General features: G+C 43.2%; 1 protein-coding gene across 1 annotated transcript in view; it reads left to right on the forward strand.

Moving 5' to 3' along the window:
• Nucleotides 1-14,798, forward strand: part of COL6A5 (collagen type VI alpha 5 chain) — a 107,150-nt gene that overhangs the window by 13,203 nt on the left and 79,149 nt on the right. Inside the window, exons 5-9 of the mRNA XM_065876871.1 lie at nt 5,204-5,758; nt 7,828-8,403; nt 11,033-11,608; nt 13,311-13,651; nt 13,764-13,845. Coding sequence (XP_065732943.1) covers nt 5,204-5,758; nt 7,828-8,403; nt 11,033-11,608; nt 13,311-13,651; nt 13,764-13,845 — 2,130 coding nt within the window. The remainder of the gene's footprint in view (nt 1-5,203; nt 5,759-7,827; nt 8,404-11,032; nt 11,609-13,310; nt 13,652-13,763; nt 13,846-14,798) is intronic.

Consider the following 14,798-nt stretch of genomic DNA (forward strand, 5'->3'; position numbering starts at 1 on the left):
TAGCAAAAAGACCCTAAACTACACAACATAGAATATTGTTTCTCTTTTCTGTAATAGTCCAGGGTAAGCAGTCCAGGTCTAGCAAAGAGGCTGGTTCATTACCCTGCATTTGTGGAAAGGGAGATAGGGCCAGGGGAGCCCACCATGCTCAATTGTTTTATTGTTAAGTCCCAGAAGTGGCCAAATCAGTCCTGCTAATATCTACTAGCAAGAACTTAGTCACAGGGCCACATCTAGCTTCAAGGAAGCCTGGGGAATATAGTCTTTACCTGGGCAACCATCTGCCTAGTTGAAACTCTTTTATTGACGTGGAAGAGTGGGAGATGGTAGAGGGCCAGAGTGGCTTCCATGACAAATTGAGACGAGGAGGTAGATCCTGTGAATACTGAACCACAGGTAAAAGTCTCCTCTTTTGACATGTGTTTATGGAAAAGAACCTTCCACACTTCGCAGAGCTGGGGCTTTGCCAAGGCCACAAACGTCTTCGGGAACTTCCCTATTTACAACTTTCAAAATGGGTCCAGGGCAGCATGGATCTCAAATGATGGTTTTAATACCCTCTGGTGAGCCTTATACAAGTTATTAGAAAACAGATAGCATCTTTTAATTCTTCTATGGCTGATACTGTATCATCGTTTTCAAATGTATCATCATTTGAAAATGATGATACATTTTCAAATACTATGGGATAGATTCTGTGAGTATTGAGGGAGGGGCTGGTAAAAGAATGGCAGTGATAGCAGATAGACAAAAGGGTTAAGACTAAGGAGATACATGCTAAAGAAAATATATTTACACTATATATAGAATATGTAATATAAATATATACTATGGTACATATATATGTATATATATACACACACAACTCCTGCACCATGAATTAATAACACTTTTTTATGGCTGATAGAAATTGGTCTTCTATGTGTGTATATATGTACAGATACATATATATGCATATAAATGTCCACTTCCAGTCAGTAGGGTATCTACAAATTTTATGTATAAATAAAGGAACAGTCCATGTTGAATGGATATGTGCTTACTAATGTACTTATTATCTCTAGTAAAAGCTTTTCACCTAAATTTCTAATATTGATTTGTAGAGTTTATCAAATCACTTTATTTTTTTTAACATCTTTATTGGAGTATAATTGCTTTACAATGTTGGGTTAGTTTCTGCTGTATAACAAAGTGAATCAGCTATATATATACATATCCCCATATTCCCTCCCTCTTGCATCTCCCTCCCACACTCCTTATCCCACCCCTTCAACTGGTCAAAAAGCACTGAGCTGATCTCCCTGTACTAGGCAGCTAATTCCCATTAGCTATCTATTTTACATTTGGTAATATATATATGTCAATGCTACTCTTTCACTTCTTCCCAGCTTACCCTTCCCCCTCCCAACATCCTCAAGTCCATTCTCAGTGTCTGCATGTTTATTCCTGTCCTGCCCCTAGGTTAGTCAGAAACTTTTTTTTTTTTAGATTCCATATATATGTGCCAGCATACGGTATTTGTTTTTCTCTTTCTGACTTACTTCATTCTGTATGACAGACTCTAGGTCCATCCACCACACTACAAATAACTCAATTTCGTTTCTTTTTATGGCTGAGTAATATTTCATTGTATATATGTGCCATGTTTTCTTTATCCATTCATCTATCGATGGGCACTTAGGTTGCTTCCATGTCCTGACTATTGTAAATAGAGCTGCAATGAACATTGTGGTACATGACTCTTTTTGGATTATGGTTTGCTCAGGGTATATGCCCTGTAGTGGGATTGCTGGGTCGTATGGTAGTTCTATTTTTAGTTTTTTAAGGAACCTCCATACTGTTCTCCATAGTGGCTGTATCAATTTACATTTCCACCAACAGTGCAAGAGGGTTTGGTGGTACTGAATTCTCTTAACTTTTGCTTGTCTCTAAAGGTTTTATTTTCTCCATTCGAATCTGAATGAGATCCTTGCTGGGTAGAGCAATCTTGGTTGTAGTTTTTGTTCTCATCACTTTAAATATGTCCTGCTACTCCCTTCTGGCTTGCAGAGTTTCTGCTGAAAGATTAGCCATTAACCTTATGGGGATTCCCTTGTATGTTATTTGTTGCTTTTCCCTTGCTGCTTTTAATATTTTTTCTTTGTATTTAATTTTTGATAGCTTGCTTAATATGTGTCTTGGCATGTTTCTCCTTGGCTCTGGACACGCAGGCTCAGTTGCCATGGCTCACGGGCCTAGTCACTCCACGGCATGTGGGATCTTCCCAGACCGGGGCATGAACCCATGCCCCCTGCATCGTCAGGTGGACTCTCAACCACTGCACCACCAGGGAAGCCCCCCATATTAGTGAAGTTTTCAAGTTTTCAAGTATAATCTCTTCAAGTTATCTTCTCAGACCCTTTCTTTTCCTCTTCTTCTTCTGAGACCACTGTAATTCAAATGTTAGTACATTTAATGTTGTCCCAGAGATCTCTGAGACTGTCCTCAATTCTTTTCATTCTTTTTACTTTATTCTGCTCTGCAGTAGTTATTTCCACTATTTTATCTTCCAGGTCACTTATCCATTCTTCTGCCTCAGTTATTCTGCTATTGGTTCCCTGTAGAGAATTTTTACTTTCATTTATTATATTATTCATCGTTGTTTGTTTGCTCTTTAGTTCTTCTAGGTCCTTCTTAAATGTTTCTTGTATTTTCTCCCTTGTAATTCTAAAATTTTGGATCATCTTTACCATCATTACTCTGAATTCTTTGTCAGGTAGACTGCCTATTTCCTCTTCATTTGTTTGGTCTGGTGGGTTTTTACCTTGCTCCCTCATCTGCTGCATATTTGTCTGTCTTCTCATTTTGTTTAACTTACTGTGTTTGGGGTCTCCTTTTCACAAGCTGCAGGTTCATAGTTCCCGTTGTTTTTGGTGTCTGTCCCCAGTGGGTGAGGTTGGTTCAGTGGCTTGTGTAGGCTTCCTGGTGGAGGGGACTGGTGCCAATCTTCTGGTGGGTGGGGCTGGATCCTGTCTTTCTGGTGGTCATGGCTGCATCCAGTGGTGTGTTTTTAGGTGTCTGTGAACTTAGTATGATTTTAGGCAGACTCTCTGCTAATGGGTGGAGTTGTTTTCCTGTCTTGCTAGTTGTTTGGCGTGGGGCATCGAGCACTGGAGCTTGCTGACCGTTGGGTGGAACTGGGTCTTACCATTGAGATGGCGATATCTGGGAGAGCTCTCGCATATTGATATTATGTGGGGCCTGGAGGCCTCTGATCGTCCAATGTCCTGCACTCAACTCTGCCACCACAGTGGTCCATGCCTGACACCAGGCGGGAGCACCAAGATCTTGTCAGCCACATGGCTCAGAAGAAAAGGGAGAAAAAGTAAAAGAAAAAAATTTTTTAAATAATTTTAAAAATTATTCAAATAAAATAATAATAAAAAGAAGAGAGAAATAAAACCAATAAACCAATCCACCAATGATAACAAGTGCTGAAAACTATACTAAGATAAACATAAAAATCAGAAACCAGTCAGTTGCAGACAGCAAACCCAAGTCTACATTTGCTCCCAAAGTCCACTGCCTCATTTTTGGGATGATTCATTGTCTATTCAGATATTCCACAGATGCAGGGTACATTAAGTTGATTGTGGGGATTTAATCCACTGCTCCTGATGCTGAATGGACAGATTTCCCTTTGTCTTCTTTGTTCGCATAGCTCCTGGGGTTCAGCTTTGGTTTTGGCCCCACCTCTACATGTAGGTCACCCTCAGGAATCTGTTCCCACCCAGACAGGACAGGGTTAAAGCAGCAGCTGATTATATGTCTCTGGCTGATTCAGGCTGGGGGGTGGGGGCGGTACGGTAGTTATAATTGGAACGCAGGGCGAGCCTGCAGTGGCAGAGGCTGCCATGACATTGAAACAGCCTGAGGCGCACCATGTGTTCTCCCAGGGAAGTTGTCCCTGGGTCATGGGACCCTGGCAGTGGCAGGCTGCACAGGCTCCTGGGGGGCTGTGGACAGTGACCTGTGCTTGCACACAGGATTCTTGGTGGCTGCAGCAGCAGCATTAGCATTTCATGCCCAGCTCTGTGGTCCGAGCTGATATCTACAGCTCGCACCCATCTCTGGAGCTCATTTAGGTGGTGCTCTGCCTTCTGTGGGCAGACAGGGAAGGAATCCTCTCTCCTCGTGCACCCCAAAACAATTATCTCTTGCCTGTTAGGCAGGTCCAAACTTTTTCCCAGACTCCCTCCCGGCTAACTGTGGCACACTAGCCCCCTTCAGGCTGTGTTCATGCAGCTAACCCCAGTCCTCTCCCTGGGATCTGACCTCCGAAGCTGAAACCTCAGCTCTCAGCCCCCACTCATCCTGGTGGGTCAGCAGACAACCCTCTCAGTTTGGTGAGTGCTGGTCAGCACTGATCCTCTTTGAGGCGATCTCTCCTCTTTGTCCTCTGCACCCCTGTTGCTGTGCTCTCCTCCGTGGCTCCAAAGCTTCCCCCTTCCACTCCCCATCTCTGCCAGTGAAGGGACTTCCTAGTGTGTGGAAACTTTTCCTCCTTCACAGCTCCCTCCCAGAGGTGCAGGTCCCGTCCCTATTCTTTTGTCTCTGTTTTTTTCTTTTGTCAGCATTCAATAGGAGTTGTTCCACATGTAGATATATTTTTGATGTATTTGTGGAGAGCAAGGTGATCTCCACATCTTACTCCTCTGCCATCTTGAAGGTCCCCCCTCAAATCACTTTAAATTATCCCAGAAAATAATGCTATATAAGGATTACCTGGAAATTTGTGTTTCAAGAATATACATAAAACCCTGGAATATTAGTGCCAAAAATTGCTTACTTTTCTCTGTCCTTTTTTGATCACCATTGCATCCTTAATGTATAGCCTGATGCTTTCTATTTCATAAACTTCAAGAATTATGAATGAATAAATGCATAATGCATATATGCATAAGTGAGTGAATGAATATATACTTTTGAAGTTGTATTTCTTCTCTAAAACTTCTTAGGTAATCTTCAATGAATTTCTGATTTAGAGTTCTAGTCAGCAGGCTTCTACAAAAGAAGCAGATAAAATTTTCAAATGCAATGGAAGTTGCTTGAGTTAATTTTAGATATTTTCTGATTAAAGGATTTATTTCTGCTTTACTGTCTTTTATACATTCTGAGAACAATTCCAACCTGGTTTATTTCTGGTCTTTTTGATTACATGCAGGATGTGAATACATGAAGGTCGATATCATGTTTCTGGTGGATGGTTCTAGCAGTATAGGATATGAAAATTTTGGGAAAATGAAAACCTTCATGAAAAACCTGGTAGCTAAGGTTCAGATTGGCCCAGACAAAACCCGAGTTGGTGTCATTCAATTCAGTGATGATAATAGGGAAGAATTCCAGCTTGATAAATACTATACACAAAAAGAAATTTCTGATGCAATAAACAGAATGTCTCCCATCAACAAAAACACTTTGACTGGAAGAGCACTAACCTTTGTGGATCCATACTTCACTGAGCCCAAGGGGGGCCGTTCAATGGTCAAAAAGTTTCTCATCCTCATCACTGATGGTGAAGCCCAAGATGATGTGATAGACCCTGCAAAAGCTCTTCGGGACAAAGGTGTGGTCATCTTCTCTGTGGGGGTGTACGGGGCCAATAGATCTCAGCTGGAGGAGATCAGTGGGGACGGCAGCCTTGTCTTCCAAGTTGAGAACTTTGATGATCTAAAGGCAATAGAGAGTAAACTCATCTTCCGCGTGTGTGCTCTTCATGGTAAGTGACCCTGTTATCCTCCAGGACTCAAGGGTGTGAGCTGTTGACTTTATAATGGGGTGAACAGTGACTTGGACACTGGGCTTGGCCTCCAACTGGACTTTGATATTAAATTTTGATCTTATCTATGCTATGTTAATATACCCATGACCTCAGGAACATATATACGAAATACCAAGACATATTCTAGAATAACAGTTTTGTCAGCTAATTTGGCAAAATGTACTCTGATTTTGATGACTTTAAATATATTCCAAGAAGGTCTCAGAATTTTACATTAAATTTCCAACTCTTTAATACCTACATACCTAGATTTTCCAGAGCCAATTTTTAATCCCAAATGATTCCCCAAATTGTTTCTTGGCTACCTATAACCATTGTTAAGCAGTAAATAGAAATACAAATTCATCTTCCTCTTAGTTAAATTAAAACCAATATCCTAAGCACAGCATTGCCCCAACAAAAACCCTCTGTATTTTAAAGTTATAGTGTATATTTTCATTACTTCACATTATTCTCTTACCCTCTATCAGCTAAGTATCATGTATCAGCTGTTTGTGTGTCTATCCCTTTGGAAAATTTTAATTTGCTACTTTTTTTAAAAACAATTGCTTGGAGTCATCACTTTTATCTGACAAACTGTAATCCTTTTCAAATTGAATTGAACAACCTTCAGTTTGAGCCCATCAATTTTAATGACTCGAGTAAGAGCTTGCTATAAATCCACATGTAAGGTTAACAGCACCTGTGCTTTTAAATCTACCATGTGCTGTTGTTATCTGTGTTTTGGATACAACTAAGGGAACAAACCAAAGCATTAGTAATTGTATATTGTTCCTCTGGCAGCAGAGGCCTCCTCTGGACTTCGTTCTTCAGGATTATGTGTTTCAAAATTTCAGAAAGTTAACAAATAAGATGTCTTAGTATAAACTCTGAGCTTTAGGCAGTAACTCTAAGATTTCTCTTGGAACAGCTTAACTGGAATTTTTTTTCTTCCTCCAAGAATGGCAGTGATTCCCAAACCCTTGGGATTGTAGACACATTCTAAGTAAGGCTTACCTTAAGGCCACGGCCCCACCTTTGAAATCCAAAGGGCTCTTTCCGGCCTTTCTTCATTTTGAGAAATGTAATGTTTGTGGAGACCTTCTCTATAGCATGAGGTGAAGTTTTAGCTGACTCATACATTAGATCAATTCATAAATATTTATCAAGTTATGACTAGTCACCAAATCACACTGAGTTGTTTTTCTGACGTAGCCTGGGCTCATCCACAGTGGATGAGACTTGAAATTTTGAGGCCTCATTGCTAGAAATAAGTATTGGAGGTAAGATAGGCAGGTGGAGGTTGAACCTTTAGGAAACATGTGCTTAAGTTACTTAGGGAAGGAAAAGAGTGGAAACAAGCTCACACTTTGGAGACTGAGCCAGAGTGGTTGCTTGGCTTCTAATGTGGAAGAGGGCTTGGGGCTGGGGTGAGGTGAAAGGAGACTTAGCTCTCCCCCTACATGGGCTTTTCTGGGTTCCAATTTGAGAAGTCAGGGGAAGGAATACATGTAAATTCAAAGAGGCATGGTGCACATGGGAAAGTTTATCTACTAGAAGATGAGGAGACAGCTGGAGTCTGAAGGAACAGGATGAAACTCCCAGTTTATCCACTGAGCCCCTGACCCTTTCAAAACTACAGGCCAGTCTGGCAAACATTGGTCGTGTCTCGCCACTGAACTACATTGAATTACCTTCTGACATTCCCTTCCAGTTGAAAGCCTGCTTAGCAAAAGGGGTTACACGACCTGATGAAATTTAGCAGAATAGAGTCGGGAGGCATGAGGAGCACCAATCTGATCACAGAGTTACATAGATAAGGGTGCCAGTGTCCTTGGAATCATGATGTGGGCAAGTTCTACATCTCTAAGCCCTCAGCTTCTTTCTCCTTAAAATGGCAACAGTAACTAAGTGAACTGCAGTATCTGGCACGTGGGAGGGACGTGGCAAACGTAGTTTGCTTCCCTTCTAGTCTGTGCAGAACACACTGCAGGAAGTTTGTGATGCCTACTCTCTTCTCCTTTCAGATTGTAAAAGGATTAGACAGTTAGACATTGTGTTTGTGCTGGACCATTCAGGCAGCATCCTGCCCCAAGACCAAGAAAGCATGATCAATGTCACTCTCCATTTGGTGAAGAAATCGGATGTTGGCCCGGACAGAGTTCAGTTTGGAGCACTCAGATACTCGGATCATCCTGAGGTTCTCTTCTACCTCAATACGTACTCAAACAGGTCAGCCGTCATTGAGCATCTGAGGAGGCCCAGGGACACGGAAGGGAATACCTTCACTGCCAGGGCTCTGCAGCATGCAAACAACCTGTTCATGGAGGAACATGGCAGCCGTCTCAAGCAAAACGTGAAGCAGATGCTGATCATCATCACAGATGGGGTATCCCATGACCGAGATCAGCTCAGTGATGCGGCTTCAAAATTAAGAGCCAAAGGCGTCATCATCTATGCAGTGGGTGTAGGAAAGGCCGACCAAGAAGAACTGGAGACTATGGCGGGGAATAAAAACTATACTATCCACGTCAGTAATTTCGACAAACTGAAAGATATTTACCTGCCTCTGCAAGATAGTATGTGTACTAATGCACAAGAGGGTAAGTTGGGCTGTTAAAGTTTCTACAGGGATAGCAATACAAGTTTACACAAAAAATATATGATGACTTGGCTTCCCATTACCTGGGTGTCACAGGATGAACATTTCTCTGCTCAGGCTACCAGTTTTCTCATCTCTGAAAGAAATGCATTATTGATTAAGCAAGAGTCTAAAGGTCCTTTGTCACCATATTGAAGACATTATACAAGAAGGTTTCAGAAGCAGTCCTTGCTATCTGGCCTCCCTGTTTCCTTTATCTTGTCAGAAAGGACTCTTCTTAGGGCAATATTCACCTTTCCTCATTTCACGGCTGCCTGTGCTGCCCATTTGCTTAATGGCCCCAAGTGCAACTACTCGGTATCAGTTTCAGGCCAAACTCAAGTGGAGAGTTTCATGGTTTAAACAGATAGACTTTTGTCTTCAAAGTTCCATGGGCCTCTAAATGGGATTCTCAGCATCCTGTAGGGCCATTGGAAGTCCAAGTGGTATAGTGAACTTTTCTGGATAAAGGCCAGGAATGGGATAATAGAGACTGGCTGCTAGGAACCAGGAGGGAAGGGATCAAAGCTTATCCATGAGATACCCCAGGGCAGGAGGGGCTGGAGGCATCACATCTGAGGGAGGAAAGGGTGAGATCTGCCACCTGACCTCAAAGCAGCAGATATTGGCAAGTCATCTAGGAGATCTGTGTACCTCCTTGGAAGGCTGGAATCCTGGCCAGATATTAGCCCAGGCCTCCTGACATGGCAGATGCATCAGTCAACCAGCTAACTTCCTTTCTTCTTTCCTCTTCCCTCCCTTCTTCTGACTTCCTTCTCTTTTTCCTTTCCTCCTCCCTTCCTTCCTCTCTACCAGTTTGAAACCTACTTTTGTATCCAACACAAATCATGTTTCTATGACTGACATTTACTCACTCTCATCTCTGTGAAATAGTCCAACCCCAAACAAAACCTCCCCCCATATCCTGTGTCGGACCAGCATTTGCTAGGCTGGGTGAAACTACTTCTGACCTCCACAGCTCTACTTTACTTAAGTAAGCAACAAATTCAGCTTCTTGGTTTCAGATACTGAATAATGGTATTTAAGAAAACATGACTTTTCCCAAGAGAGTGGGGCCAGCTCAATTCTTGCATCTGTCTGGTCCTTCCCTGGACTCCCACCCTTGCCATCTGACCTGCTGCCTTCCAGACCATCCTTAACACGGAGTGATCTTTCTGATACACACTGGGCTGTATCACTGATCTGCTCACAGGTTACAGTTTCTAAACTTCTGAGATCAACTTAGCCCCTGCTGACGTCTCCCACCTCATCTCTTGCCCCCCATTTCATAGCCTTTCCCATCATCCTGAAATTCCTCCATCTTTGTATGCATCATTCCACCCACCACAAGCCTGCCACTTCCCTTGGCTGCACCTAGCTTGTCTGTCACATCCAGCCTTTGTTTGCCAGCTTCCTGACCCAGCACCCAGCAGTGTCCCCACCATGTCCCTCAACTCCCGCACCTTCTATTTCTCCTGGTGGTAGCACTTAACTCATACTTGCTGTTTCATTATCTGTACCCATCACAAGACTACAAACTCCTTGGGCAGGCTTGGGCTTTTGTTTATCACTGGGTCCTCACCAAATCTAGTACATTACTAGGACTACAGTCTTTTCCTAGGAATATGGGGACTGCTTTCTTCTCATCTCCCACACCTGTCTTTTTGGAGGTAGATGCTGAGATGGAGTTTGGGATGCAAGAAGTTTATTAGGGAGGCACAGCTGTGAAAGAAAGGAGGGAAAGAAGAACAGGCAGTAGAAGTCAGTGATGCATGCTCCATCCTCTCAGTTACTTTCAGTGATCACTTTAGTGCTGCCCCATCCCAGCCTTTGCCTTTGAAGGGAACCGAGCATCATCCCTTGGTTATGGACCATTTCACGCTAGACTTCAGGGAGATGACCCTGTACCCTGTTTATTAACACTTGTCCATGAAATTTTAATATTTGGGTTATGATATTATTAAAACAATTTGTAATATAAAAAAGTGCTGGATTTAAGGATAAAAGGGACCTAGGTACCAGCTCCTCTGCATAGTAATTGTGTATTCTGAGGCAACTTACTTAACCTCTGAATTCCATTTCTCTACCTAACAAACAGAATAATTACTCACAAGGTGGTCATGAATATTAACCATTATTGTATGCTAAACAGGTTTTTTAAATGATAACTTTCAACACAGATGTAAAATGGTAACATTAATAGTAACAGGATTACTAATAATAGTACAGTGGTACTTGGCTTGGGTGAACATTCCAGTATGGGTATGTTGAAGAGATTTCAAGCCTTTGTAATGACCTTTTAATGAATATATTCAACCTAGTCAAATGTCTTACTTTCTTTCTCAGAGTAGTGTTCAGTGTCCTTTCAAATGAATCATGTAAATAATTAAAATTTGAAACAAAATCTATTAGCTTTCTCCTCCCCACTACTTTTTCTTCTCTTTGAGGGCCAATCGTGGTTCTCTCATCTGTTACCTTATCTCAATTTGCCATGAATGTGAGGATTTAGTAAAGCAATTTAAATATTTGAGCAAAGGGAAAATTTAGAATGACTCACAAGGACAGTAACTGATTTATCTTTTCAACTGCAGTCTGTAACATTCAAGAAGCCGATGTGATTTTCTTTTGTGATGGCTCTGACATGGTATCTGATTCAGACTTTGTTACCATGACAACTTTCTTGTCAGACTTAATTGATAATTTTGACATTCAGTCTCAAAGGATGAAAATTGGGATAGCACAATTTGGGAGCCGCTACCAAGAAATTATTGAGTTGCAAAACTCTCTGACTAAAACCCAGTGGAAGTCTCGAATCCAAACTATGACGAAGAGCAGCGGGCCTCCACGAATGGACTTGGCGCTGAAACAAGTGAGCGTTATGTTTGAGCAATCCGCTGGTGGGAGAAGGAAGGCTGGTGTCCCTCAGACTTTGGTGGTTATCACATCTGGGGGTCCCCGCTATGATGTGACAGAGGCAGTGAAGACCCTGAGAGAAGATGGCATTTGCATTCTGGCTTTGGGCATAGGAAAGGTTTATAAGGAAGAGCTCTTGTCGATAACGGGCAATTCTGAAAAAATCATCACTTTTAAAGACTTTGATAAACTAAAGAATGTGGATGTGAAAAAAAGAATGGTCCGTGAAATCTGCCAGAGTTGCGGGAAAACCAGTGAGTGCGCCCTTGCTCTTTCTTTGTTATTATTTGATTGCAGCTTCCCAGTTGTCCATTTCCCAAGGTGTCTGTGGGTGAGTCCAGCAGAACACGTGTGTGGTGAGAATAGACATCTCCTCTGTTTCCAGAAATTGAGATTGGTCAGCCTCCCTCAGAGACAGGGGAAAGGGTGCAGAGGCTGGAGGAGGCCCTGGGTTGTGTCCCCTGGTCAGCCCTGCCCCCCAATGTAATCCAGTGGTTATGCTCCTCTAACACCTGGAACTCAGCCTCCTATTTCTACCCTCTCTGCTTCTGGAAGTCCTAGAGCAATGCCCTGCATCCCACAGGAAGTAAGTAAAATAAACATTTGCTGACTGGATGTTTTCCTATTTTAGCTTTGTTAAACCATCTTGTAAGGGATTCAGTGTGCGTGTGGGTGTGTGTGTTATCCACCTGTGTCAGATGTGTCACACATCTGTACATTTTCTTCTTTGAATGATGGCATTCATATAATCATAACATAGTAAAGATTTGAATTGTCCTTGGGGATTATTTAATTTCCAGAGTTCACCAATGCTGTTGGCTACAAAGGCCGAGTGGGTCATGGAAGTGAGTCAAGTGGGCAGGGAGTGAAGAAAATGAATGCAGAGCCATGGCTCACCTGATGAGGATGTCATTCTTTAGCTCCAGCTGCGAGTTGCTGTGTGGGACTCAGGTTCTGTACACCTGGGGCTGGGAGTTGGGAGGACAGAGCAACATTGAAGGATAATATTTTGTGGAATTTGCACAACAGGCAGAAATTCCCCAGAGAGCTTCTGTTTCTAGACTCGTTATGATGAAAGCGACTTCTTTTACAAAACACATTGGTTTTTCCAAGCTCTCTATTGGGGTGCTCACTGGGGGCAGATGACAGTGGTGGAGGAGCCTGGGACTGGAATCAGAACGCCAGGGTTCCCACTCTGGTTCAGCAGCAGCAACCTCCATGCATGACCGTCTCCTCGTGTGTAAAATGAGCAACTGGACAGGGTCAGGGGTGACCAAGTGGCAACTTGTAGCTGAATTGAGGTTGTCCTATTTGGTGTTGACAGCTTCTTAATTAATTGATAACTTTTACAAACTGGAGATATAGCATTAAAATGCAGATTTCAGGTTTCTTTTTGAAAAATCAGACAATGTAACCACATTAAAGCCCCATTTCCCACATGGCTACTCTCAGCTGGAACTGAATGGTGAACAGATGTGTCATTGCTCTGCATTCATTTTCTTATTCCCTGCCCACTTGACTCGTTGACATTACCCTCCTGGCCTTTGCCAGCATCTGAGTTGGTGGCCTCTGGATTAAATAAACTCTAAGGACAATTCAAATATTTAATGTTATAATTATATGAATCATAATATGTCATCATTAAAAGAAGAAAATATGCATGCACACGCACGCACACACACGAGGCCAGCCACTGAGAATAAGACTAAACCATGATTAGACTTCAAACAGTCACTGAAACATGTAACATTTGAACAGGACATGCAAGGGTGGGGAGGGGGAGGGTGAATCTGTGCTACATGTTGACTGAGCAGCCAGTATTTTCCTTCTTGGACACTTTTGGGTCCTAGAGACCCTCCAGCCCTAGACCATGACTGCTTCCCCTTTTCCTGCCCCATCTGCCCTTCCTTGCTCCTGTCTGCTCATTAATTTGGCCTTATTTCCCTTGGTCTCCAGACTGCTTTCTGGACATAGTGGTCAGCTTTGACATTTCCACTCACCTGATGGGGCAGCCATTATTCCATGGCCACCCCCAGCTGGAGTCATACCTCCCAGGCATCTTAGAGGACATTACCTCCCTCAGGGGTGTGAGCTGCGGGGCAGGCACAGAGGTACAGGTGAGCATGGCCTTTAAGGTGAACAGTGACCAGAGTTTCCCTGCCAAGTTCCAAATCTACCAGGAAACAATATTTGACAGCCTACTGCAAGTCACCGTCAATGGGCCAACTCACCTGAATGCACAGTTCGTGCAGTCCATGTGGGACACATTTAAGGATACGTCTGCATCCCGAGGACAGGTATCCATGTCACATTCTAGCTCCCATCTCCATACTCTTGTATTGGTTTCTCCCTCCCAGTTATATGTTTTGTTCTCATGTCATCCCATTCTATGCTTTCCTCTTTCTCTAGGTATTACTCATCTTTTCAGATGGTCTTGGGGGTGAAAGCAAAATAATGCTTGAAGATACATCGGACAGGCTCAGGGAAGCAGGTAAAGTTGAAATTGAAAAAGTAAATGATGAAGCATGGAATCTGCTGAACAAATCTGTACCTACTAGGGAGCTCTGGAACTTGGGATTTGCCTGGCCACTTGAAGCAACTGCTGCTGGTGTCCTGCCCAGACCCCCTTGACCAGCTGCCCACTTATCCCCCAAATGCTGCAAAAGCTACAGCCAAGTTCTTATACCTGTGACCTTCTATAGATGTGTGCCCTTGGCTGAACCCAACAGTGACCTGATGCTTGGAATGGGGGTTGGGGTCACACATCCCACCTGAGGGATGGGAGTAGGGGTAATTATTGCAGAGGGATACAGAAACCCAACACTCTTGGTTGAAGTGGGTCAACTCTGGTATAGCCTACACTCCAGGGACCCTCAGGAATCAGACCCAGGTGAGGACTTTACTGAGACACATCCTTGCTCACAACCTCCCCTTCCCTTTCCTGCTTCTCTCTCTCCCTCTGTAAGCCACTTACACACAGATTCCTGTCTCAGATTCTGCTTCTAGGGAACCTAAGACACTTCCTACTGTGTCTGATTTTCCATGGGAAAGATTGCAACATGGATTTTGAAAAGCACTTCTCACCATACCTCCCCTGTCCATGTCACAGTTTCAGAAGAGCTGGGAGCTAAGTGCAGAAGCGGAGAGTCACATACAGAGATAGGAGGCAGGCAGGTGACCGGCAGGTGGGGCATGTTATCGGAGGCTTCCTTGGTGTAGCCCTTGTGGCTTCCAGTGTTCAGCTTCCATGGAAACTCCCAGGGGCCATAAATGTCCTGGTTGTGTCACCTTCCCTTCTTGAATCCCTACTATACATTCCCACTGTTCTTAGAATATCAAATTCCTTCATATGGCCTGTGAGGCTTTACAGGATCTGGCCCCACTTCCCACTCAGCTTTACATGGCTGCTCACACTCTGTTCCAGCATCAGAACTTTTTCCATTC

The sequence above is a fragment of the Phocoena phocoena genome, chromosome 4 (genome assembly GCF_963924675.1).
Source record: "Phocoena phocoena chromosome 4, mPhoPho1.1, whole genome shotgun sequence".
In the NCBI taxonomy this organism is placed as follows: domain Eukaryota; kingdom Metazoa; phylum Chordata; class Mammalia; order Artiodactyla; family Phocoenidae; genus Phocoena; species Phocoena phocoena.